This window comes from Lampris incognitus, chromosome 8 (assembly GCF_029633865.1).
Source record: "Lampris incognitus isolate fLamInc1 chromosome 8, fLamInc1.hap2, whole genome shotgun sequence".
In the NCBI taxonomy this organism is placed as follows: Eukaryota; Metazoa; Chordata; class Actinopteri; order Lampriformes; family Lampridae; genus Lampris; species Lampris incognitus.
The window spans coordinates 9,363,869-9,389,867 of NC_079218.1; the positions used below are offsets into that span (position 1 = coordinate 9,363,869).

A 25,999-nucleotide genomic window follows, 5' to 3' on the forward strand; every position below is an offset into this window, starting at 1 on the left:
CTTTTTTCTTAACTTGAATATGCTGTTGTTTCAATTTTACACAATTTTACACAGCATTTTTGCATCCAGTGTTTTCCGTGACGCTGTATTCCAGTGTCGGGCCCACACCAGGGTTATTTTCATCGGAAAGGGGGCAGAGTTGAGAACGTAGTAGCTGGGTTGTTATGCAAGGTGGGTAAACACAGAGACAATGTGGTGCCCTGGTGCAGAAACTTCTCTCCCCCAGAACCCACGCTCTCTCTACACCCCCCCATACACACCTCCCTCCCTTCTTCCCTATGAATACTGAGGGATTAAGGTGGGGAGGGGGGGCATTTGTGTGTTTGTGTGTGTGGTGGTGATGGTGGGGGGGTGGACAAAGGGAGAGAGTGGGAGGGAAGGAGGAGGAGGGAGAGGCGATGGCGTCAGAGGTGCGCAGGCTCTCTGTGAGCTGGGCTGGCTGCCTATTGATTGGAAAACAACGGGCTGTGAGAGGACCGATAAAGGTGGCTGTGGGCTAGCGGGTGAGGGAAGGGATCCAGCGTAAGCAGCGCTAGCTCCCCTGTTCTCCTCTCTCTCTCTCACTCTCTCTCACTTTCTCTCTCTATCCCCCTGGTTGTCTGATTTCTCTTTCACTCTGGAATGAATGTAGCCACAGCTCATTGCCTGGTTTTGCAGTGGAGGGCAGCTTAACACAGATCTGCCGTGTCTGGAGGCTTCAGCCTAGTTACCAAGCCCGTGCGTGACACATCACGCAGGCACATCGCACATCTTCCGGAGGTAATGTATTTTTCTGCATATCTTTCGTCTTGGTCATTTTCTGTGCCCATGTTCACTGCTGTGCTCTGCCAGATCCTTGTTTTGCATCACCCCCCCCCCGCCCCACACACACACACCTCCTCATCCTTGCCTTGTAACCATGGTTTCCTCCATCTCTCCTTCCTCTAGCCTCTTGTTTCTCTTCTCTCCCTCCCCCATTCTCTCTCTCTTCTCTTTTTTCCCCTCCCTCTGATGAGCCGATGACATGCACTTGCCTGATTTCCATTTCTGCCACAGTCGCATGCATTTTGATGTGAAGTGGAATCCATTTAAATTACATCAGTGTAGCTAAAATGTGGATGGTTTGACAGTTAGTAGAAATACAAATGCTGTTAAATTTCACTTGTGAGCCAAATGACTTTTGATCCATTATGGCCACAGGAGTTGAAAAATCTGATTTTTGTGTAGGCAGTCGCACAGTTAGATGTAAAGCAGACACATTTTAAATGAGAGGCTATTACAGGCACACAACACACATTTATGAGCATTATTAGCAGTATACGTACTGTATGTTTGAATATTTCGATACTAAACAGCATTGACTTGATTTGTCCTCACATTTTGAAGAATGCCAAGTTCAAAACTGGATATTTGGTACATCGTGCTGTAAGAATGTGCAGTGATAGAGTGGATAGGTGAAAATATACTATATCACGCGACGGATTTGTTTAATTTAGCTGTAGCTGCAGTCATTCCAGGGTGAATCGGAGTCACTGGTTTGATTCACTTGCATTGAATGCCCTCTGATAAGCTTTTGTGATTGTTTTTTTTTTGTCCCTGCATCCCTATGGATATATTTGGATTCCAGCAAGGAGAGTTTTAATGAGGCCCCTAGCCTTGGCGAAGGTCACACAAAAAAGGCTGACATGCATATCTGAGACACATTCTCACACATACAATGCACCATGCAGACAGACATTCAATACATCTACCTTCACACCTTTCACACACCCACCCACACACCATCCATAGCGCTGCCTCCTCTGAGCCTGCTGCTGTGATTTCACATTTTTGCTTTAAAAAAAAAAAAGGGAAAAAAATTCTGCCATTTTCTCCAACCATTTGGTCTGTATGCCAACCAGTGAATATAGCTGTGATTGGAAAAGCTCTGTTTATAGACTGTACTCCTATACATCACTATACATCACTGCTGTCTGCTTTAAACCCCGTGGCAAAGTTAGATTCAACAACTAATTTCTGTGTCATTATTCTTCATTTTGAATGGAGAAAGATGGCCTTGAGGTCTATTTTCAGATGCAATTTGTCAGTCAGTGTCACATAATGGAGACAGGGGATGATTCATAGCCCATGCTGCAAGGCATTATGGGACATGGAGTCGTTTTCTTGACTATGGCTGTCAAGTGAATAAGAAATCTGTGGGGAATTGATGAAAGATGCTAAGACATGGCAAACATCAAAGCAAGGCTAGGACAAGCTTGGACAGCGGGGAGAGGTGGACAATGCAGAGAGAGCAGGTTTCTGGAAAATGATTGAGCAGCACTTTGCTAAGTAGTGTTATGGGAGGAAGAGGCTTACACAAGCTTGTTTGAAATTGTCTCCTCTGTGCTCACCCACTATGCCAGGCAGCCATCCAGCAAAGCATTAGTGATCAAATGTACGCCTCTCTCCAGTAATTAGTCTGCGTCAGAAGTCTGGCTGAACATATTTTAGTCCAATCTCTGACTGCAGTGTTGTGTTTTTGAGAGAGAAGAGGGACGCTCGCCCATATTTACTTCTTCGCCTGCTGCTTTCTGCAGTTTTGATTTGTACGGCTTCAGTTAAGAATGACTATAGAATGCGACAGGCATGGGCACAAGTCCATGAATACTGGGATGGCATCCAGCGCTTTAGCTGTGCCCCTGTCCATAGGGTTAGCGGTTGTGTTAGGAAGGGCATCCGACCTAAAATTTTGCCAAATCAGTATGCAGATTGACAAGACCAAACCAGATCAGTCGAGGCCTGGATTAACAATAGCCGCCATTGGTGTTGTGCCCTCACATAGTACTGATGGAAACTTTAAAATCCAATTTGGTGACCTCTGAAAAACAGGGAACAAGCCAAAAGAAGAAGTAGTTAAGAATGACCATAGCATGAAGTTTGCTGTGGTAATAAACCCTTAAAGATATTTTTGAAAAGTTATTTTGCAATGAAAAGTTTTTGTCAAGGTATAACAAATGTCAACTGATCGGCGACAGGCATGGGCATAAGTCCGTGAATACTGGGATGGCGTCCAGCACTTTACCTGTGCCCCCATCCATAGGGTTAGTGGTTGTGTCAGGAAGGGCATCCGACGTAAAATTTTGCCAAATCATGATGCGGCATGACAGGTTCATACCGGATCGTTAGGGGCCAGGGTTAACAATGACCACCATCGGTGCTGTGCCCTCACAGGGTACCAATGGAAACTATAAAATCCGCTGTGGTGACCCCTGAGAAACAGGGAACAAGCCGAAAGAAGAAGATAACAATGTCAACTGAATTGTAGCAATGACAATCAGCCTAATTTTTGTATCCCCTGTGAGTAATGTTCTTCTGGCTGGCAAATTCTGGCTAAGCTAACTGCTAGCCCATGCAGACCAGCAGTTCCGATAACACCGAGGGAAGTCTGGCGGCAGCCTCACCTAGCCTTGGCTGTGTTTTTGGTGTCGTCGTGTGGAGTGCGGGGAGGTGTGTTGAAGGTGGCTGGCTGGGAGAGCTGGCGTTGGATCAGCTGGGGGAGCCTGGTCTGCTGTGTCCTGTGGGCCCAAGGACCACGGCCCTGACCGGAGCTGTAATCGAAGAGGAAACACCGAGTTTGGTCTGACAGGATGCGGAAGCGGGGCAGGCTAAGCTAACTGCTAGCTCATGCAGACCGGCAGTTCCGACAGTCATCCTGGCTGGCGTTCGTTTTCCTGGACAGTGATTTTTTTTTTTTTTTTTAGTTTAGATGCGTTAGTTTGGACACGTGTTCTTGTAGTTATTGTAGTTTTTGGATATGTGTTTTTGTCTTTGTGTTGCACTGCTGTGGGAAACGATGTTTCATTTCATTTCATGTGCGCAAGTGCATGAAATGAATTGACAACGTGTTTCTGATTCTGAAATTCCACCTGCTTTACTGTTTATGACAAGTAACCTAGTCATCTGGAAAGGTTTTTTTTTTTTTGAAGATCATTGTTAAATGAAGATTTTTAAATGAGGATGCACAGAAGATGAGCGAGGCAGCCCTTTGTTCGGATGACAGACGTAATTGATTTTTTTTTCATCTCTAAAACTGAGAAATGAGAAAATCCAATATGTTCCCATTTTGGCCTCCACAGTCAAATTTGTCATAATCTCAGTGCCCCAGTTTTTCCTGATGGTCACCTTGCTACCAATGAAAAAAAACACTTGTAATATTAGAAAATTCAAGGTTAAAGTATGTATTTCTTACGGTCTATAGCTTCTTTTGCCTTTATGTGCCGTAATCTTTAAAGCCTCGTCAGTGGAATCCCAGTAGTGGTGTTTAATTAACTGAGATTTACCAGTTGGACCAACTGGGCCGGGCTCCCTGTGGGACCTGGTCCCCATCTGGTGGCTCTAGCCCCTTCTCCTCCATGTCTAGACACAATGGTGCCACTCCACATGCTCTCCCTGAGGTAACAAAGGTGTGATTTAGTAGGCACGCCACTCATTTAGCAATATGTGTGAATCTACCAGATAGAGACATCAGCCAAGATGGGTGTGATGGAATATATTTGTGCCTGTACTAAGCAAGTCTATGCATTAAAGCATTTCATCACCACCTTTCTCTTATCCTTTCAGGGTTCCCATTTCAGTGCTCGAACTGACCGGGAAAATCATGGAGGCCCCTCTTGTCTGCTTGGATGAGGAGTTCGAGGACCTCCGGCCCTGCCAGATGGAAGATCTGGACCACCCGGCCCTCAGCCATTCCTCTTACTCCGCCAATACCACCACCGTTCCCCTGAACCCCATCACCAGAGAGGACTTCTCGGAGCTGGAGAACTTCTCAGAAATGATGAGCTTCAAGTCGATGGAGGACCTGGTCAACGAGTTTGATGAGAAACTCAACGTCTGTTTCCACAACTACAACACCAAGACGGAGTGCTTGGCGCCGATTCGCAACCAGGCGCACAGCCAAGAGGATGAAGAGAGGCTGCAGGATGAAGAGTGAGTGAGCGCTACTTACTTGGCTTTACGGAATGCATTTTTTATGATGGAGTCCAGTGTTTAATCAATACCTACGTATAAGAGACAAGTTATATTTCCCAGAGGCCTGTCTCATTTTTCATAAACAGATGTTCTCAGCTCTTACAGGTCATGAAAAAAATATTTAAACCAATTGCGTTATTTGCTGCTTTTTGTTTTTTCGATGCCAAATGTGAGAAGTTTCTCAACATTTGTCAGGAATGCCAGTGTAAGTCAGTTGGACGAGGAATTACTGTACTTGTAGCCTTGAAAAAAAAATCAAATGCCGGTCCTTCCATCTCTCACAACTTCAAAGGATTGAAATAGTTCAATGTAAGCAACAGCTTTCAACCTCACCAACTTAAAGCAGAACGCATAACAGTTGGTGCTTTGAGTGCCTTTCAGTTTCTTTTACATTTGAGGTTTGCAATTCAGCTCGAGTCTGGGGTGGATTCATCCTGTTATTCATCTTATTCAAGCAATGACAGAATATTATCTGTGATTATGGCTGAGCGTTATTGCTAAAAAAACAAGTCAAGACCTGATCAGAGGTTCACCAGTATCTCAAAGATGACAATAAAAAAACAAGAAACATAAGTAAGTAGCGCTTCATTCATGGTGACTATAAACCACCAGCATGACCACGCCAGCAAAAACAACCAGTCATTCAGCGCCGTGACCCCACCCAACCCAGCACTCAGTCAGGCTGCGTGCTGTATTATTAAACATCTACTCTGTTCGCCTCAGTTACTTTGCCGTTGGTCTGTCTGCCTCCGTCTCTGCCTCTCCACCAGCTGACACACAGGACCTCCTCCATTTGCTAACTGGCTTTGAAGCGGAAACAGACATTCTCACACTATGCGATAATGAACCCCCCACCACCACCACCACCTGCTAAAAATAGCCTGGCTGGAGGTGCACAGAGAAATTTTTGGACTACAATTATAGAAATCGGCACACTAAGACAGTTGAAAACCTTCCCTGCAATTATCCACCGTTGCTTGTAAACCCACACACTTGTGTTTGGTGAACACATATTTAAAAAAAACAAACAAATAAGGCGTCCGGGTGCTGCGGTGGTCTATTCCGTTGCCTACCAACTACCAACATGGGGATCGCCGGTTCAAATCCCCTTGTTACCTCCGGCTTGGTCGGGCCTACAGACACAATTGGCCGTGTTTGCGGGTGGGAAGACGGCTGTGGGTATGTGTCCTGGTCACTGCACTAGCGCCTGCTCTGGTCGGTCGGGGGCGCCTGTTCAGGGGGGAGGGGGAACTGGGGGGGGAATGGCATGATCCTCCCATGCGCTACGCCCCCCCCTGGTGAAACTCCTCACTGTCAGGTGAAAAGAAGCGGCTGGCGACTCCACTTGTGTTGCAGGAAGCATGTGGTAGTCTGCAGCCCTCCCCGGATCGGCAGAGGGGGTGGAGCAGCGACTGGGACGGCTCGGAAGAGTGGGGTCATTGGCTGGGGACAATTGGGGAGGGAAAAAAAAGGGGAAATTTTCAACAAACAAAAAAAAGGAAAAATTTGGGGGACGGCTTGTTAAAATGAGTTCGTATGTGTGATGACGGTTTTTTGGGTGGTTCGAGGGGTTATTGAGTACACGAGACGGTGCTGAGGGCAACTGACAGAGTTCTTTTATCCTAATCTGCATGTTATTAACCAAGACATGAGCTCAGTACACAACGTCCAGCTTGTCTTGGCACGGATAAGGATGCCAGTAGAGAAATAAAGATGACTTTTGATAGGCACAGCGTCTCTACTACCACAGCCTCACATTTTACTGCTGTGGTATGGTTGTAAAACTGTTGCTATCTGTGCCTCCTTATTTATTTATTTGTTTGTTTTATATACACACACACAACTAGTTCGGTTGGCCAGACTAGTAGTATTACCTTGGTGTTCTGGTCTAACATTTTGGACGAAGGAACTTAAGCAGATTTATTTAAGTTAGATGCCGTCTCAGTTAAATTGTTTTTTGCACTTTGAAAAAAAATCGTCTACGTTATCAGAGCGCTGCAGGGCCCCTGATGTGTTGGGGTTAGTCGTGAGAAATATGGAAAATATCACGTTAATCGTATGGAATTGTACATGATATGGACATATGTCGCGATGCTATACTTTCTTAAATATCCAAAAATAACATGTTTTAGAAAGCCAACTGAAGGTCATCACATTGAAGTGTTCGGTAATGTATAATATCAAACCAAATTTAGTTTTCACATAATGCACACTTACTATATTTCAGACGTCATTTTGTGAACAAATTTTTGCTCATAGATTTTCATTATTATTGATTTAGACAGCAAAACTGTACCACAATATGTACCACAATATGAAAATATTAAAATTTCATCCCTATGCAATACTATTGAACGATGATAATAATATTCAGTAATTGCCGAGCCGTGGTTGTGGTGCTGAAACAACGTCCCTGTTCTGCAGAAGGTGCCTCACTGATGCCTCCCACGGCACATTGTGATTAATGATGAAGATAAATTGTGACGATGGAAAGGATCATACGCCTTTTAACATAATTGAAAATCAGCTCTAATACCACATAATTTACACCTACCTGACAGACCATGCTGAATGTTTATCATCAAATTTCACTTTTTTTACTATAAATTATGTAATTATTGAATATATTCTGCATTGTTTTGTGATAATGTGCATAGTCATTATATGTCTCATTGTTGTGAATTTATTACTAGTTGTTTACTCTGTCCGTCCATCCATCCATTATCCAAGCCACTTATTCCAGTCGGGGTCACGGGATGCTGGAGCCTATCCCAGCAGTCATTGGGCGGCAGGTGGGGGACCCTGGACAGGCCGCCAGGCCATCACAGGGACGACACATTCACACCTAGGGACAATTTAATATGGCCGATTCACTTGACCTACATGTCTTTGGACCGTGGGAGGAAACTGTCCACTCGACACCTATTGCATATGCAGTGTATCTGTCATAGACGAGGGATCTTTCCTCTGCTGTTCTTATTGACACTCTCATTTGGTTGGAGGGTCTAAGGATTTGGGGCGCTGCATAGAATGTGATGTGATTGTAAATCCCTCTGGGACTAAACTGTGATTTAGGGCAACACAAATACATTTGGCTTGACATTCTCTTAAAGATACAGTCAATCACACATTTATTACTGTTGCAAACTGCTGATGTTCCAGATCAGCTTCGTGTTTTGAATCGATCTGTTGCCATATTTCAACCTAATCCCTGAAGTTGCCTTCTTTCCCTGCCTGACTTGAATCCCAGTTGCAAGCATGTACGGCAAGCTGATTTGGGGACTAGAATATTAAGTAGGTTGTTCCCTCCTCAGTGGCAGCAGTCCAGAAAACACAGCAGGTCAGCTTTGTAACATCGAGCCCCCGTTGGCCGGATTATTCGACGGTGTCAGTGTCGGCCCGCACAGACAAGTCTGCGCAGGCGCGCGGGGAGATGTTTTATGTAGGGGGGCTGCCAACTGAAACGAAAAGTATTGTGGCAAGCCGGCGTGGAAGAATGAGTCGAGAGGCAGAGATCTCTTTTTAATTGCAACTCCCGTGCCCCATACGCCGTACGACCCCGGGAGTGCCCTGTTATTCACACCGGTCAGAACGGATCAGAACTGACAACAACGTAACGAGTCCCCCCCCCCCCCATGTCCCAAGTGGCGACATCAGTCCCAGTCACGGTCCTGCATTCAGTTAGTCAGTAAACGGTCTCCTACTTAGTCTGAGTTGAACCCCCAGAACAACAACACGAGAATAACCACAATATGAACACCACATCATCTCTCATTCTCATCATCAGCCACTTCTCCGGGGTCGGGTCGCAGTGGCATTAAGCTAAAGAGGGCATTCCAGACGTCCCTCTCCCCAGCAACACCCTCCAGCTCCTCCTGGGGGATCCTAAGGCGTTCCCAGGCCAGATTGGACATGTAGTCCCCCCAGCAAGTTCTGGGTCTACCCCGGGGTCTCCTCCCAGTTGGACGTGCCCAGTAAACCTCCAAAGGAAGGCGCCCAGGAGGCATCCTCATCAGAGGCCCGAACCACCTCAGCTGGCTCCTTTCAATGCGAAGGAGCAGCGGCTCTACTCCGAGCTCCCTCCGGATGTCTGAGCTCCTCACCCTATCTCTAAGGCTGAGCCCAGACACCCTACGGAGGAAACTCATTTCAGCCGCTTGTATCCGCGATCTCCCCCTTTCGGTCACTACCCAAAACTCACCACATCATTAAAACACAATTTTAAATCTAACATTAACAGTCCCAACAGCCATTACGCTCCCCCAGCGCAGAACCCCCGGCAGTCAGCAACCGCTCCCCCGGCCCTACAGTGTGACGTCATTTGTTTTGTTTGTAAGATGCGTGTGTAGCAGATTTGGCGTGGAGTGTTAACTCACTTTATTATTAAAAATGTACATGCCATGCAGCCGTAGCCCGCTGTTTAAAATAAAGGTGTTTTATTTTTTTGCATTTGTGCGTTAGGAAAAATTTGGCATACTTTTGCCCCCCACCCTTCCCGCGCTAATGAGCCTGCGTGGTTTTTTTGTTGGCGTGCGCGAGCTGTACGTTTTGACCCCGTGTGTCTTGCTCATGTGGCTGTGCGTGCACGCCCCAAGCAGGTCCTATGAAGTAAGCCCTGCGATGAATAGCTACTTGTTTACTGTGCGGCTGGGTATGGGCAGTGCCACTGGGAGAAGGGCATGGTGCCCGAGCCAACCTCCGAGGGGTGGGACGGGGGGCACAAAGGGTTGGAAACAAAGGAGGGGTTCTCCTCTAGCTTTGAGTCATTTGTCCTCAGACAAAGTGTTTCTCTGGCTCCTGTGGTTGCAGTGACATCTGGCACAATGATGTGAGAGGCTTGATCTATATCTCTTCTCGGGATACCTTTAAAAGAGTAGTAAGCTCTGCATTTTTCTATTGCGCGCTGTTGCATTCCAGGCTACAGCGCTCTTCTCTGCGTATTGATCTCTATTATTGACTTGCCCCATTGAGATATCGACAGAGCTGCAGGCTGTCGAGGAAAAGGTTGAGCAGACTGGCCTGGAAAAGGCTAATAAAACAACACAATGCTTGTTCTCCGGTGCTGCTGTATAATAGTAACCAGATCTGATCCTTACATATACAGCTAGAAATACGAGCTTGTAGAGAAATCCGTAAAAAAAATTATTCATTTATTCCTGTTTCTATCAAAACAATGGTTCAGTGTGCTTTATCTTTGTTCGGCAGGCGTAGAATTGACTTTGTTTACTGTGTGTCTGTCTGTGTGTGTTTTTGTGTGTGCTGTTTGATAGTGTGTGGGATGCTCTGACTGACAACTACATCTCTACCTGGGACAACCCTGCCACAGAAGGAACCAACGGCAACCTTTCTGATCAGGAGGTACATTGCCCTCCGCTTCTTGTTTTGTTTTTGTTTTTCTGCTCATGTGGGTTGTGAAGGGCTTATGGGGGTCTCTTTGTCTTTTCCTAGATGTTTACAACATGAATCATAGGAAAAGCTGACTTGTGAACAGGGGGACATTTTCACTTTCTCCCACAGAATTGCTGACATAACAGCTAAAGAGGGAATGTGCTGTAAAGTCGTCTCTCTTGTTCTGTTTCTCCCCTATTTCTTTTATATATTAATATGCAGTTTTTTTTTGGTTCTATTTTTATTCCAATCTTGATACTATGAAACATTTAATGGTCCTGCAGACTGATGCATTATACATCACAGCCATCAGACTGGACTACAAATCACCTTCTGACACCAGACAGCTGATATGAGAGAGTACGTGTCAAAGGCTTGATAATGATGGGTGACAGACTTCGTGAACTCCATACAACAGGGATCGGCAACATGGTCCAGAAAGGTCCGGTGTGGATGCAGGCAGGTCTTTGTTCCAACCAAGCAGTTACACAACTGATTCTATTAGTCAAACAATAGTCTTTGCTAAGGACCTTGATTTGTAGACTCAGGTGTGTAATTCCTTGGTTGGAACAAAGACCTGCACCCACACCGGACCTTTTTGGACCATGTTGCCTATCCCTGCCGTACAATATGTACTTTTGTTCCCAAATTTTGTATTCTAGCTTTATCGTAGAAGATAGGAGATGCTATTATATCAGTACTAAACCAAAACAGTGTGACCCTACTTTTAGATAAATGCATCCACGGTCATATCTTTCAATTTATCATGTTTTCAGATACATCAGATAGGTCTTTGCAGATGGATCAGTCAGTATGTCCATCGATCTATCTGCAATCTCACTTTTGATTCTGTTGATCTTCTGGGATTTTTCACATGGCTGCCGCAATATGTCTGATGTTTTTCAGAGAACTGCAAATGACAGTGTATCACAACATTATAGTTAGTTTTAGAAACAATAGCATCCAAAAATGCTAGCTGTAGCTGCTCAGCTAATTTCGTTATTCCAGAGCTTAGTTGTAATGCTGACACTACAAGACAGAACTGGCCAACCTTGACTGGCCTGCCATTCAGCACGAGTTCTCTTTTCGGCTCGTCTCATCCTGCTTTAGCTGAGTGTCATACGGGGCTGCAGCAGCCACTTAGCAGTCGAGGCCGTGCTTGGGTCGGTCAAGGCCGGTACACTCGTCATTTAACCCCATAGGGTCGGTTGTCCATACTGTTCATGCACTGAGAAAAGAAACCATACTGCCCCCTGTCCACCAGACACGTTGTGGGCTGGATTCTCTCTTCCAACCGAGTGATGAAAATATGTACAAAATAAAAATAAATAATAAGTTGAGAAGTTTAATTTCATTTTTATTTTCAGTGAGTTAACTTTGAAAATATCTATTATCTATCTATTCTAACCGAAGGATTGCTTGCATGGAAAATATCAATTTGATTAGTTTTCTTCAGCCCTTGAATTTTGTTTACGTTGTAAACAGTATGACTTTTTTTCAGTATCGCATAAGGAACGTTAATGGGAACATTGTTACTACGTTTAACATTACTTCCATGCGTTAATCTAGAATGTACACCTCATACTTGCCAATGTTGCCTGTACCGCCATAGCCCACTATAGCAAACTGCCTTACTTCCTTCCACCATCCATTGATATCAACGGATGGCAGAAAAACTATGTGACCGATTGGCTGAGATGTTTCATTTCTGATCGCCGCCATTGAGAAGCTATTGCAGTGTATACTGGTGCATGGAGGTATTGTAGAACAGGACAACTTGGATTTCTCTGACAAGATGAATTGCACTGGGGGGCGTCCGGGTAGCGTAGCGGTCTATTCTGTTGCCTACCAACACGGGGATCGCCGGTTCGAATCCCCGTGTTACCTCCAGCTTGGTCGGGCGTCCCTACAGACACGATTGGCCGTGTCTGCGGATGGGAGGCCGGATGTGGGTATGTGTTCTGGTCACTGCACTAGCGCCTCCTCTGGTTGGTCGGGGACTGGGGGGGAATAGCGTGATCCTCCCACACGCTATGTCCCCCTGGTGAAACTCCACACTGTCAGGTGAAAAGAAGTGGCTGGCGACTCCACATGTATCAGAGGAGGCATGTGGTAGTTTGCAGCCCTCCCCGGATCGGCAGAGGGGGTGGAGCAGAGACCGGGACAGCTCGGAAAATAGGGTAATTGGCCAAGTACAACTGGGGAGAAAGGGGGGGATGGTTCATCACAAAGTCGAAGGAAACTCTTGAAACATTTATGCAGTATGACTGTCCACTTAGTTTATTATATCAGTCTGCCCAGCTGAGACGGTGATCCAGCATATTTGGAGGAAATGCCCCCTGGTAACGCTTCAAGTCAAATGCTTTTAAGCTCCTGTGCTTACGAATTCACAAGTAGCACTTGGTGATTCATGCTTCACCTTGACATTATGATGATTTTCTTGGCAGATTCATGAAAAAGAGGAAGAGGAGATGAATGAGAAAAACGACAATGCCAACTGCCTGAATGAAGAGCCTCTCATCACAGCTGATCAGGTGTGTGTGTGTGTGTGTGTGTGTGTACCATGAATCTGTTAGTAAAGAATTTAAAGTTATATTTTATCCTTATTTCTTGAATGTTAGCCAGTACCATTCGATGGTGTAAAAACAAGGTTGCTTGGCCATCACTATAATTCCTAACACCTAACTGCCTCTGCAGTGCTCTGCACTCTGAGTTATCAGTAGTAGATCTTGTTTATATATTTATATACTCTCTCCTCTCTCCAAGGTCATCGAGGAGATAGTTGAGATGATGGAGAACTCTCCGGATCCAGGAGAAACAGAGGAGGAGGAGGAGGAGGAGGAGAGCAGCCTCTGCTCCCCCAGGACGAGACCCTCCCTCCTGGAGGAGATCAAGCAGCTGTCAGAGGCCTCCAACAACAACTGCTCCTACGAAGGTGGGGCTGCAGCTGTCCTTCAGCTGCTGCTAGTTGATTTAGCCAGGGAATATGTTGCACTTTTTTTTTCCAGCAGAGCCCCTGTTTTGCCCTGAAAACTACCTCGCTCGACAGCACTATGACAGTGGCTGTTGTCTATTGAAGAGGGGGAGGAACCCTACATTATGCAATTGGCTTAGACTTTTTTTTGGGGGGGGGGATTTTCCCCTCTTTTTCTCCCTAATTGTACTTGGCCAATTATCCTATATTCCGAGCCATCCCGGTTGCTGCTCCACCCCCTCTGTCGACCCGGGGAGGCCTGCAGACTACCACTTGCCTCCTCCGATACATGTGGAGTCGCCAGCTGCTTCTTTTCACCTGACAGTGAGGAGTTCCACCAGGGAGATGTAGCGCGTGGGAGGATCACGCTATTCCCCCCAGTTCCCCTTCCCCCCCGAACAGACGCCCTGACTGACCAGAGGAGGTGCGCTAGTGCAGCGACCAGGACACGTACCCATATCCGGCTTCCCTCCCGCAGACACGGCCAACTGCGTCCGTAGGGATGCTCGACCAAGCCGGAGGTAACACGGGGATTTAAACAGACGATCCCCGTATTGGTAGGCAACGGAATAGACTGCCACGCTACCCGGACGCCCCCCAGTTGTCTCAGACTTTAAATGGGGGACATTCATGTGAAAGCTTATTCCTTGAAGGCTGCTGTCACAACTCTACAATACCTTACTGCCTCACATAGAAGAAAGCTGACAGCAGAGTCTACCTGGTGAAACACCAACTGTCTGCCTGGGAATGAAGCTCCCGTTCACGTGTCCTCCAAAGAGGATCTTTCCTGACAAAGGAAAACTTTATTTTGGGCTACTAGTGAAATTCTTTGTGATTCGCAACCTCTACTGTAACCTCTACTGTGGTGCATTGATCCATTTTTCATGAAAACGGGTGTAAACAGATTGCATACACTTAAACTCCCCTATTATATTTAAATTCGTAGTATTTTACCATCTTTATCTTAATTTTCTAGTCAACTGAGGTCTGATAACTATTCAGTTTAAAAAGGTGGCCCTTCCCTCTTTGAACCACCTTTGTGAAAAACGGGAGATTTCAGATGTGGCAGCTTACAACTGCGGTTATCCATCTATCAATATAAGACATGGATTATTACAATTGGAGATAGTTCATAGATTACACTTTTTGTTAAAACTTGCTAAGATGTTCTCAGGAACAGACAGAATGTGCTCCAATCGCCGTCAGGATAAGTCCAGTCTTTTATCACATGCTCTGGACCTGCACAGCCTCGGTACCATTTCAGTTCACATGCTTTGAGACGTTTTCCCATGTCTGTAATGAAGATAGATATGTGTCCAGGTGCAGCAATCGCAATATTTGGCAGAAACCCAGAGGAAATATCTTCGCCAGTGGCCCAGTCTGGTGTAACAGGCTTTCCATCACTACTGACATGATGGCTAATGCTGTTATAATGGAAATCTATCAAACCAACCATCACATCCGAGATGGGTGAGAAATATCATGGCACATCTAAAGCATGAAACATTTGCAGCCAGGGTGTCCTGGTGGCGTAGCGGTCTATTCTGTTGCCTACCAACACTGGGATCACCTGTTCGAATCCCCGTGTTACCTCCAGCTTGGTCAGGTATCCCTACAGACGCAATTGGCTGTGTCTGCGGGTGGGAAGCCAGATGTGGTTGTGTGTCCTGGTCGCTGCACTAGCACTGCCTCTGGTTGGTCGGGGCGCCTGTTCGGGGGGGACTGGGGGGAACAGCGTGATCCTCCCACGCGCTACGTCCTCCTGGTGAAACTCCTCACTGTCAGGTGATAAGAAGCGGCTGGCGACTCCACATGTATCGGGGGAGGCATGTGGTAGTCTGCAGCCCTTCCCAGCTCAGCGGAGGCGGTGGAACTGCGACCGGGACGGCTCGGAAGAGTGGGGTAATTGGACGGCTACAATTGGGGAGAAAAAGGGTGAAACCCCCCCCCCCCCAACAACAGTGTTTCTCAGTATATCTTTCTGTTCTTTGTTATGTTGCAATGTGTAGTCTTTATGCATTAGAAATGTCAGTAAAAATAAAACAAATGTAGCTTCAGGCTAGTAGGGCCCTATACATTAATTTCATGTGGCACTCGAGGGTCTGTGAGAACATTTCGGAGCAGGTTTTGCTGCGTGCCATAAGGCGCTGTGTCAACAGACATATTGCAGGTCCATGTGGTTCCCCTGTTTGAGTCACAACCCCACTGTGGGCGTGCAGAGATTAGTACACAACTGAAAAATGTGAGGGCAAGATGCTTCTGGCACACACATCTGTAATGCCTGTTGTCGTATGGTGTTTATAGACATGCTTGGATTTGTTGCCCCCCCCCTCACAAAAATCGAAGAATGCACAATTTTCTCTGAAATAGCTTGAAACTGACACATGCAGTTGGCATCTACCGCCATATTTCCCAGAAATCACACATTGCTTTTGATTTTTTTATTCAACATAATATTGTAAATAATAAAATTGCATGGGCAAAAATGATGGGAGCCTTAGCCTAATATTATGTCGCACAACCTTTAGAGGCATCACTGTAGTCAAACGTTTTGCGTAGCTCTCAGTGAGACTTGTGCGCCTGGTGACGGTTATGTTGGCCCACTCCTCCTGAGCAAACTGCTGCAGCCATCTCAGGTTTGATGGGTGCTTCCTCCAGACTGCAAACTTCTGCTCTTCCCCAACATGTTCCTTCCATAGGATTCAGATCAGGACTCAGACCACTTCAGTATAGTCCAATTTTGTTTTTTTGTTTTGTTTTGTTTTTTCAAGGAAAACAAATCGAACTGTGAGCAATTACAGTTGAAAGACTTTATGATATTTTTTAACATTTAACATCCCCAAATCCCATTTACCCACATCCTGCCCCCCTCTATCTACTCCTATCCAGTCCCGCAGGCCCCTTCTCACAACAGAATTAATAATGATAATAATAATACATTTTATTTGTGGGTGCCTTTCAGAGCACTCAAAGACACCTTACAGAACACAGTAAAAAATAAGCAGCCCTGTATCAGACAGTATCAAATCAAAACAAAGCAGGGTAGACAATAAAAAGTTAACACAACAGATAAGTATAACATCACCATCTGCACAAAAGTCAGTGAAGCGTGGGTCAGACTGAATATGCCGGTTTGAAAAGGTGCCGTTTGAGATGGGATTTGAAGGTTGAAAGAGAGTCAGTGTTGTGAATGTCTTGTGGGAGAGAGGTCCATAGGCGGGGGACAGAATGACTGAAGGCTAGGACTCTACTCTATTCAACCTTTTTTTCATATTTTCTCCTGTTCTGGGTACCGAGTCGTCGTTTTTTTCTTGTAAACAGATTTAATAGACTAGGACTTTATTGTTACAAGATTGACTCCCACTCAACCCTCATGTCGTCCTGGTGGTTTTTCAGGCCTGATTCTGATGCCCAGTTCGGCTCTAATTGAGCTGCTGCACCGGGTGGAGGCCGCCATCCGCGAGTACTCAGAGGAGCTGGTGAGCCAGCTGGCGCGGCGTGACGAGCTGGAGTTTGAGAAGGAGATGAAGAACACGTTCATCACGGCCCTGATGGAGGTGCAGAACCGGCAGAAGGAGCAGCGGGACAGCGGCAAACGCCGGCGTCGAGACAAGGCCCTGAGCCTGCAGGGCAGCGGGACCGCTGCCATGACCAGCGGGAACACAGGCACCACGGGGCGCTCCGAGAAGACAGCGGGCATGCCGGTCAAGGTACGAAGGGATGGAGAGAGGGGTGGGCGGTGGTGGAGTGCAAAAGAGAAAGACAGAAAGAGAGACGCTGATGTGGGTGTCAAACTGCAATAAGTTGCTGACTCCTGTTTGTCAAGGTTGTGTTCGGGAAATATCTGCACCGTGTGCTTTCATCGCAGTGATTCTGCTTGCCGTTATCAAGTAATACTGCACATTTTCTTTAGCGGTTACTGTAGGCGTTCAGCAGCACGTTTGCTCCTTGTAGTTCAAGGGAGAGAAAGATGAAACCGTGTTGCCGTGCAGCCTTCTCTCCCGTCCATTCACTGGAAGCATTAATGGATCTCGAGGCCATTAGTTTCAAGATCCAGGAATGATCCTTAAGTGGAACTGACCCCACCTCTCCGTACATCCTAGTTCCCTCCACTCAGGTCCACCAGCAGATAAATAACAACTGCCTGTCTTTGGTGCAGTACAGACAGATATCAGTTTATAGCGAGCGCAGCGTTTTCTCTGCTGATGGCTGTTTCAGGTCAGACAGAATAACCTGCTACTTATTCTATTCCTTTGTATTTGGTGCTTGCCATGCCGCGGTGTCTTATCACTGCTTGTGTGACGTTCTTAAATACACCTACTTTTGTGGTAAATGAAGTACTGTGTCCACTTTTTGATCATGTGGCGAAATTGCAACTTGTTTTCTCATACTTTCGTGTAAGTGCTTACTCATTAAAATTTAAAAGTATGGGCGTCACAGTGGCGTGGCGGTCTATTCCGTTGCCTACCAACACAGGAATCGCCAGTTTGAATGCCCATGTTACCTCTGGCTTGGTCCGGCGTCCCTACAGACACAATTGGCCGTGTCTGCGGGTGGGAAGCCGGATGTGGGTATGTGTCCTGGTCGCTGCACTAGCGCCTCCTCTGGTTGGTTGGGGCGCCTGTTCAGGGGGGAGGGAGAACTGGGGGAATAACGTGACCCTCCCACGCGCTACGTCCCCCTGGTGAAACTCCTCACTGTCAGGTGAAAAGAAGCGGCTGGTGACTCCACATGTATCGGAGGAGGCATGTGGTAGTCTGCAGCCCTCCCCGGATCGGCAGAGGGGGTGGAGCAGCAACCAGGACGGCTCAGAAGAGTGGGGTAATTGGCCGGATACAATTGGGGAGAAAGGGGGGGGGGCGGGGTAAAAAATAAATAAATAGATAAAAGTGTTAGTTTCATGCACACAGGGTTTCTGTGCAGTAGGTGCGTAATTCTTGGTTGTGTGACCTGCAGCGCTTCAGCATGGAAGGACTGTCCAACATCCTGCAGACGGGCATCAGACAGACGTTTGGGGGCACAGGCAATGAGAAACAGGTGAGGTCACTTACTGATTAAGCCGCCTTTTCAGTTTTGCACACCAAATATGAAATTGGCTAGAAATGGAAATGAGCAGTTTGCCGGTGCAGATCTGGCTATGGTTCAGTAGTCCAGGTGACTGAGGTACAAAATTTTAGCCAACAAAAGGTGGGTGGGTGGGGGGGGGGGGTCAAGCATTTAAACTATGTAGCGAATTCAGGGGGCAGCTGGGAACTGCCATAGCCAGGACACGAGCCCGGGTCGCCTGTACCACGGGCGACTGTGCTAACCAGTCAACTAAAGGGTCCGACCCGTTAACCAACCGGCTAGCGAGTCTATTCATTCATGGTCGTTGCACTACCCCTCTCCTACGGGAAGCGTGTCCCTGCTCCAGCTCCCTCAAACCTCTGGGAGCACGTGCTTCCGATGGCCTCACGGTCTCACCATCCCACTTCTGACACCAATGTATCAAATTCAGGGGGCAGACGGGAACCGCTGTAGCCGGAACGCAAACCTGGATCTCCCGCACCACGGGTGACTGTGCTAACCAGTCAACTAAAGGGTCCGACCCGTTAGCCAACTGGCTAGTGAGTCTATTCATTCGTGGTCATTACACGTTACGGGAGACCCAGGTTCGCGTCCCAGCTGCCCCCTGAATTCGCGCCATTGGTGTCAGAAGTGGGATGGTGAGACCGTGAGGCCATCGGAAGCGTGTTGACCCAGAGGTGTAAGGGCGCTGGTATGCTGAAGCACGGGGAAGCGCTTCCCAAAGGAGGGGGGTAGCGTAACAACCGCGGATGACTAACGAATCGGACCCTTTAGTTGACTGATTAACTTGGTCGCCTGTGGTGCGGGAGACACGGGTTCGCGTCCCGCCTGTGGCGGTTCCCGACTGCCCCCTGAATTTGCTACGTCTATATTTAAACATATCACATTTTCTCAGGGCGTATGTCCAGCATTAAATTTTGGCTAACTTTTCACTCCACTGTGAGCCACTGTTTTTAGCAGAAACACTGATGGATGTGTGTTCTGACCTTTAGTTTTAGTAGAGTAAGCGCTGTGCCTGTGGTGTGGCGGTGTTGCACTAACAATGATGTACCTTATTACCAAGACAATCCACTCATATGAGTGTTAACAAGCCAGTGTGTGATGCCGACACAGATAATGGAAACATCTTAAACACTGTTTATCGTTAGAACACACGGGAAGCCCGTTAAGATACTGCGAGACGGTTTTTAATTTAATACTTCACAACGTTGTGCCGACCTAACACCCTGCTGTCCGGTTTCAGTATCTAAACACAGTAATTCCTTATGAAAAGAAGGGGACCCCTCCATCTATTGAAGACCTGCAGATGCTCACAAACAGTAAGAGCATTTGTATTCCTCTGTGTGTGTGTGTGTGTGTGTGTTGCGTGCATAAGAGAAATTCTTTTGGTTCAGATTCTAGCGGGGACCAACTGGTGCAGAGCATCCATGTTAAATGGTACACTGGCCAGTCGTTGTGTGCATGCACCTCGACTCAGTAGCTCAGATCTGAGTAGTTTTGATGTCAGACGATGATGTCAAACCCAAGCTTTCACTCAGCCCCGTCGGTACACTTTGCTTTTCCCCACAGTTCTTTATGCCATGAAGGAGGACAGCGAGAAGGTGCCTACACTGCTAACTGACTACATATTAAAAGGTAGCACAATATCCTCGTAACAGTTTTGACTGAACGTATCCTCGGTTAGAACTTGATGCTTTTATGTGCTAATTTATTCTCCATCACCATGCACTTACCAAATAAAAACAGAGCACATCCATCCATCCGTCTATTATCCATCCACCCATCCATTATCCGAACCACTTATCCTGCTCTCAGGGTCACAGGGCAGAACACAAACGAGTAAATAAGTAAGCGTAGGAAGGGATGGTAGGTTTCAGGAAAGCTGAACTATCCCTACCAGGCGTCCGGGTAGCATAGCGGTTTCCATTCTTCCATTCTGTTGCCTACCAACACCGGGATCGCCGGTTCGAATCCCCGTGTTGCCTCCGGCTTGGTGAGGCATCCCTACAGACACAATTGGCTGTGTCTGCGGGTGGGAAGCCGGATGTGGGTATGTGTCCTGGTCACTGCATTACCGCCTGCCTCCTCTGGTCAGTTGGGGCGCCTGTTTGGGGGGAATAGCGTGATCCTCCCACGCACTACATCCCCCCCCTGGGGAAACTCCTCACTGTCAGGTGAAAAGAAGTGGCTGGCGACTCCACGTGTATGGGAGGAGGCATGTGGTAGTCTGCAGCCCTCCCCGGATCAGCAGAGGGGGTGGAGCAGCGACCGGGACAGCTCAGAGGAGTGGGGTAATTGGCCAGATACAATTGGGGGGGGGGGGTATCCCTACCAGCAGCATTTAGACCCGTACTCGCGGCTAAAACAGAGACAATTTTTTTTCTTCATTCCACTGGGCGCTGTGGCAGACTTCATCCTCCGCCGGAGAGGGTTAATGGTCCATTCAGTATGGCTCAGCCTGCTCTGTAGGGCAGACTTACCACACATGACTAGACCCCCTCGTCTGTCAGTGTACTAGCTATCGATGGAGACAGATGATGGATGGAGAGTAAGTAGTCTGGTTTTAATCTAAGGGAAAGACTTGGTTTGTCTTTTTACGTCTTCTCGTCGACTGTGAAAAGGTTAAAAAGAAAAAAGCATAACCGACAGCTTTCCCTTACGTTCTCATCCCGAGTTAGAGACATGTCTGTGTGGGCTTAAACTTGCTAGGCAGCCAGTTGATTTAACAAACTATGCCCTGAGTTTTTTTTTTTTTAAACTTTAATCCCAGTTCGTATGACTGTCTCCCTTAAATAAACCAATTTCATGCATGATTGGGATACGGGAGGTGCAGCAAAGTCGAATACAACCAGTTTAGAGCTCATGCAGCTCATGTAAACTCATCTGTAAGTATAATAACTGTGGCCGTTAGATGTTTTCTATTTTGTTTTGGCGTCGTATCGGTAATATCCTCTTGTCAGTTTATTTGCATGGATCGTGAGTGGGTGTGGAAAATGGTAGTCCCTTGATTGTTGAACAGTGACGGCCATTTTGAAGCTGCTAATTGTGTTTGACGGTGCTAAACTTATATAAAACATTAAAAATCAATTTACCTCCACTCACTACAGCTACGAGCAACCGTGTCACTTCAGACCACGGGTTTTAGTGCTTTAGGAAGCCGTCACTGAAACATAACGCTGTGTTCTGCTGTCTTTCCTCCAGTCTTGTGTCCCACCTAGAGCACCTCCGGGCCGTGGGCCATCGTGTGGCGGAGAAATTCCCCCCAAGAAATTTTCAAACTTAGCGACCCTTGATACCTCTGGTCCAAGCTGCATGAGCTCCCCCCCCCCCCCCCGTGCCATTAATCAGCCATGGATCCTCACCATCGACCATTTATTGTACCTTACCCACCTAACTACGACTACTGCCTTTCGCTGAGCTCACCTGTCTCTCCTGCACACTAAGCTCAGGCCAGACTCAAACTGGCCACTCTGTCTACTGAGTACTACGGAGTGGGGCGGCTGGTCCCACTTTTACAGGACTTGGCTAATGGATCTCTCTCCAGAGCATGACACACTTATTAGTGACGACACCACCATATTGGTACAGGGATGAACTGCTTTTTCTGTCTTTTCTTTGTCTCTTTTTTCTCTTTCTACTTCCTTTTTTCGGTTTTGTTCGACTGAAGATTTGACGTTGTCAGTGTTTGGCACTTATGATTTTAACTGATCTCCTCTCCGGTGGATTTTGTTTACTTATTCTGTCCATCGACCCATAAGGAGTCCTTTGTACAGATAACAGAGATGCCGAGTTGCATCGGCAAGCTAACATCTCCGTGTATCGCTGAAGATGGAAACGATGTAAGTTCTCATCCATCTGAATACAAAAGCCATGCACCTTCTCCTGCCAATTTAGTACTGTAGCTCTAGAAGACTATTACGGGTGCATCATGTCACAGAGGGGTGTTTTTTGTTCTGTTTTTTTTTTTTTTAGCCAATATCTGAATAACCAGTGGTCGTCTGACCATTTTTGTATTTTCTTTGAACTTGTATTCAATATTTGATACACAGTCTGCTGTTTTTATACTTTTATTTACAGTATATTCTGAAAGATGTGCATTCCAGCCGTTGCAGCCATGTGAAATGTCACCGAGTTTTCCTTGAATGTCATTCCCTGAAGTTCATGAGCTCGTCTGAAAAATAAAAAAGGCACATAAGGTACATACTGAGCATATTTATGACCTCCTCAAAGCCACAAAGGTGAATGTTACGTCGCTAATCGCCAATTCTAATAAACGTTGTACCCTAACATACACGCATCTGCTCTCTGTCTTTCTCTTGAAGGGTTAATTGAGATCGAAGGGATTTAAACGAGTCAGAAGAGTGGCTACATTTTACATTAACAGCATAAATCAAGTGGGGATGGCGCGTTAACTCGAATACTCAAGTTAACTTGGGACAAGTGATCTGATGCTGGTGTGCTCCACAGAGGTTATTGTTAGGTTACAGTCTTTTGTTTTAAACCAATAATAACAGGGAAGAGGACTAATTATTGAAATCAGAGATGTGCTGGGTAGTTATGAATATATATTCATATGTAATACATATTATGCACGCGAGTTACCCCTTCAATGTGAAGCGCTTTGGGTGTCTTGAAAAGCGCTATAGAAATGTAATATTATTATCACTCTATGTCCACCTTCGTTCTATGGGGGATGAAAGGTGTCATGCTGCCCCCTAGTGGTTGTGATTAAAACAGCGGGGAAATCATTTTTCTCGGGATAGTTTGGTAATAAAAATGAGTGCTTCACTGCAGTGTTTCTCAACCCAGTCCTCAAGGACCCCCTATCCTGCAGATTTTCATTGTAACCCTGCATAGGTAGCGCTGCTTGTACTGACTCGACCAATCATCTCAAAGCACTTAATTATGCAAGGTGTGCAAACTCTGACATTCACTGCTGATTGGTTGAATAACTATAAACAGGGTTGCAAAGGAAATCTGCAGGATAGGGGGTCCTTGAGGACTGGGTTGAGAAACACTGCTTTACTGTGTGTATATATATATATATGCAACACTTCATTCATTATCAAAACCGCTTATCCTACTCATGCAACACTTATACAACCTATGCAATACTTGTGCAACACTTGACTGAAAATGTTTAGGTGCTGCTTCGGTAAAAGTTCTGACAAGGTTTTGTCAGAACTGCGTTTCTGCGGCGGTCGTGCGGCAAACCGGCACTTGCTGTCCGGATGAACCCTCTCAACTTTTCTGGGACCGAAAGGTGTGCCAGCTGTATGTGTATATTTTTCCATAATATATATATACACACCTGCCACGTAGCCGGAGCACATGTTTTTCCGCAGCAAAGAAACGCGTCGCAACGCCGTGACGTCATCGAAGGGCGTATAAAAACGTGTGCGGCGGTGTGAGAAATCTGAGAGCCAAGACGATGAGGCGTCAGTCACGGCAGCCTGTCAGTCCAAGCAACCGTCCTGGAGTCAAGAGATATAGAGGAGATGCCGGATGAGAGTCGTCGGTCAAAGCAGCCTGACAACCCAAGAAGCAAACCGGAAGGCCTGCAAATTACCCTGCAGGGAGACCACAGCAGACACGTGAGTCGCATTAGACCTGCGCAGTACGCGTTATTCGTTTCCCCACCCGGTTTCCGGGAAGACCCGCCCCTACTCTATCTCTGATTGGCTAACCCTATCCCTAACCCCGCCCTAACCCTGACCCTAACCAACGGAGGCCAGAGCCCTAGAAAGAGAGAGTTACGTCAACTCCGTAGACGGCGATGGGCCACAGCAATGGCGGATCATGGGAGCCCCGGATAGTTCCAAACAGTGCGCATAGAATATGTGTCACGTTGGGATATATCCATATCTGTATCTATACATAAATGTGAAAATCTGAAAATATTGGTGAGTAGTTACCAGAAATGGCGGCTAACCAGCTCATTTAAATGACCCGCCAAGCTTCGTTTGGAACTATTCGGCGGCTACATGAACCACGTGACCCTCTCGCGTTACCCAATCAGAGGTAGCGTTCCCGGAATGCGGGTGGGGGAAAAACAAGCGAACTGCACGCGTTATTATGAAACCCACTGCTTTTCTGGGCACTCTGTCTCTGATTGGCCAGTACTCGTACCGGTTTTCCGCGAACTCTGCCTCTGATTGGCCAGTACTCGTCGCCTCCGTTGGTTAGGTTGGCTAAGGTTAGGGTGGGGTTAGCCAATCAGGGATCGAGTAGGGGCGGGTCTTCCTAGTCTTGCCCAGAAAAGCGGTGGAATCCATAATAACGCGAACTGCACGCCGAAAAAGTTTCTGGCTTCTGGGTTACTTCCGGGTACACGCGGCCCACTGAATATGCGCAGTAGTGTTACTCCCGTCATGCCTCTAGGCTATGAGAACGAGCGAACCGCGTTCAGCATCCGGCGCTGCGCATTCATTAATGCTATGCTAGTGGACTTCATGGATGCATAATAAGACTACTACGGGACTTACTTGGGACTTGACACCATGGATGTATTAATACAAACGACAACACCAACCAACAATAAAGATAATGTTCCAAAACAGCAAGATCGTATTAAACACTATGATAGTTAAAGATCCTCGCTCCCGAGACACAACATGACCGCCCGTAGAGTGCGCGTACACAGCCGTGACGTCATGCAGAAAAAAATATATTTTTCTGGGCTTTGGTAGTTAAAAAAAAAAGATTAAAACCCAATGGCTTAAAAATATACAATACAAAGAGTAATAATTGACCATGATTATTGCCGCAGGTGTCCTGTCAACAGTTTTACAGGCGTCTCTTTTACAATGGTGGTCCATGGGGAAAATGCTTTTTGGGCCGCAGGGGATTTTTTTCCCGCTGCAATACCGCGAGTGGCCACTAGAAAAATGGCCGCAAGGCTGAGGTTGCCCCGCAGTATTTTATAAGACTCGGGGAGGAACGCGTCATCTGACACCAATCCAAATATGGCAGTCAGGGGGTGATCTGATTCACGGAAGCTTTCGCGGATGACGAAGCTGTATGCTGGTGAGCTTGCGATACAGGGTCACGCATTCAGTGGAGTATAGTAGAGACGGGAGAACAGCTGTGTTGTAGACCTTGATCTCTATTGTCAGCCTGATGTCATGGTGGGACCAAAGTCGTTTGTAGAGGGCACATAAGGCTTTTGTGGCTACTTGGATTCTTCTATCCACTTCTAAGTCAGAGGAGTTTGTATCTGTCACAGCACTGCCCAGATAGGTAAAGCACTCAGTGGTCCTCAGAGTTGCTCCATTAACCAAAATACTGGGCTGACCTTCATCGGGGCTTTTCTGAGGGGGAGGCTGGTACAGAAGCTCTGTTTTGGAGACGTTGAACTTCAGTCCAAAGAGGGTAACTGCTGAAGAGAAGCGGTCTACTATTTCTTGCATTTCTCCAGGATCATTGGCAACCAGAGCGGAGTCCTCTGCATAGAGAAGCTCTCGAACACAGAGTTCTCTTGTTTTGGTAGATGCCTTGAGTGTCGCAAGATTTTAGAGGTTTCCATCTGTTCGGGTCCTGATACAAGCCACCTCTCAAGTTGGCTGACATTGTTTCTAGGACTGC

At 46.7% G+C, this 25,999-nt stretch overlaps 1 protein-coding gene across 1 annotated transcript; it reads left to right on the plus strand.

Moving 5' to 3' along the window:
- The first annotated feature begins 427 nt into the window (after positions 1-427).
- Positions 428-21,732, plus strand: fez1 (fasciculation and elongation protein zeta 1 (zygin I)). Its single transcript, XM_056284769.1, has 11 exons — positions 428-503; positions 632-759; positions 4,579-4,944; positions 10,257-10,344; positions 12,822-12,908; positions 13,141-13,309; positions 16,745-17,058; positions 18,305-18,385; positions 19,659-19,734; positions 19,985-20,050; positions 21,617-21,732. Exons 3-11 carry the CDS (start codon positions 4,616-4,618, stop codon positions 21,631-21,633), a joined length of 1,227 nt encoding a protein of 408 aa, XP_056140744.1. The 5' UTR covers positions 428-503; positions 632-759; positions 4,579-4,615; the 3' UTR covers positions 21,634-21,732.
- Positions 21,733-25,999: the final 4,267 nt, after the last annotated feature.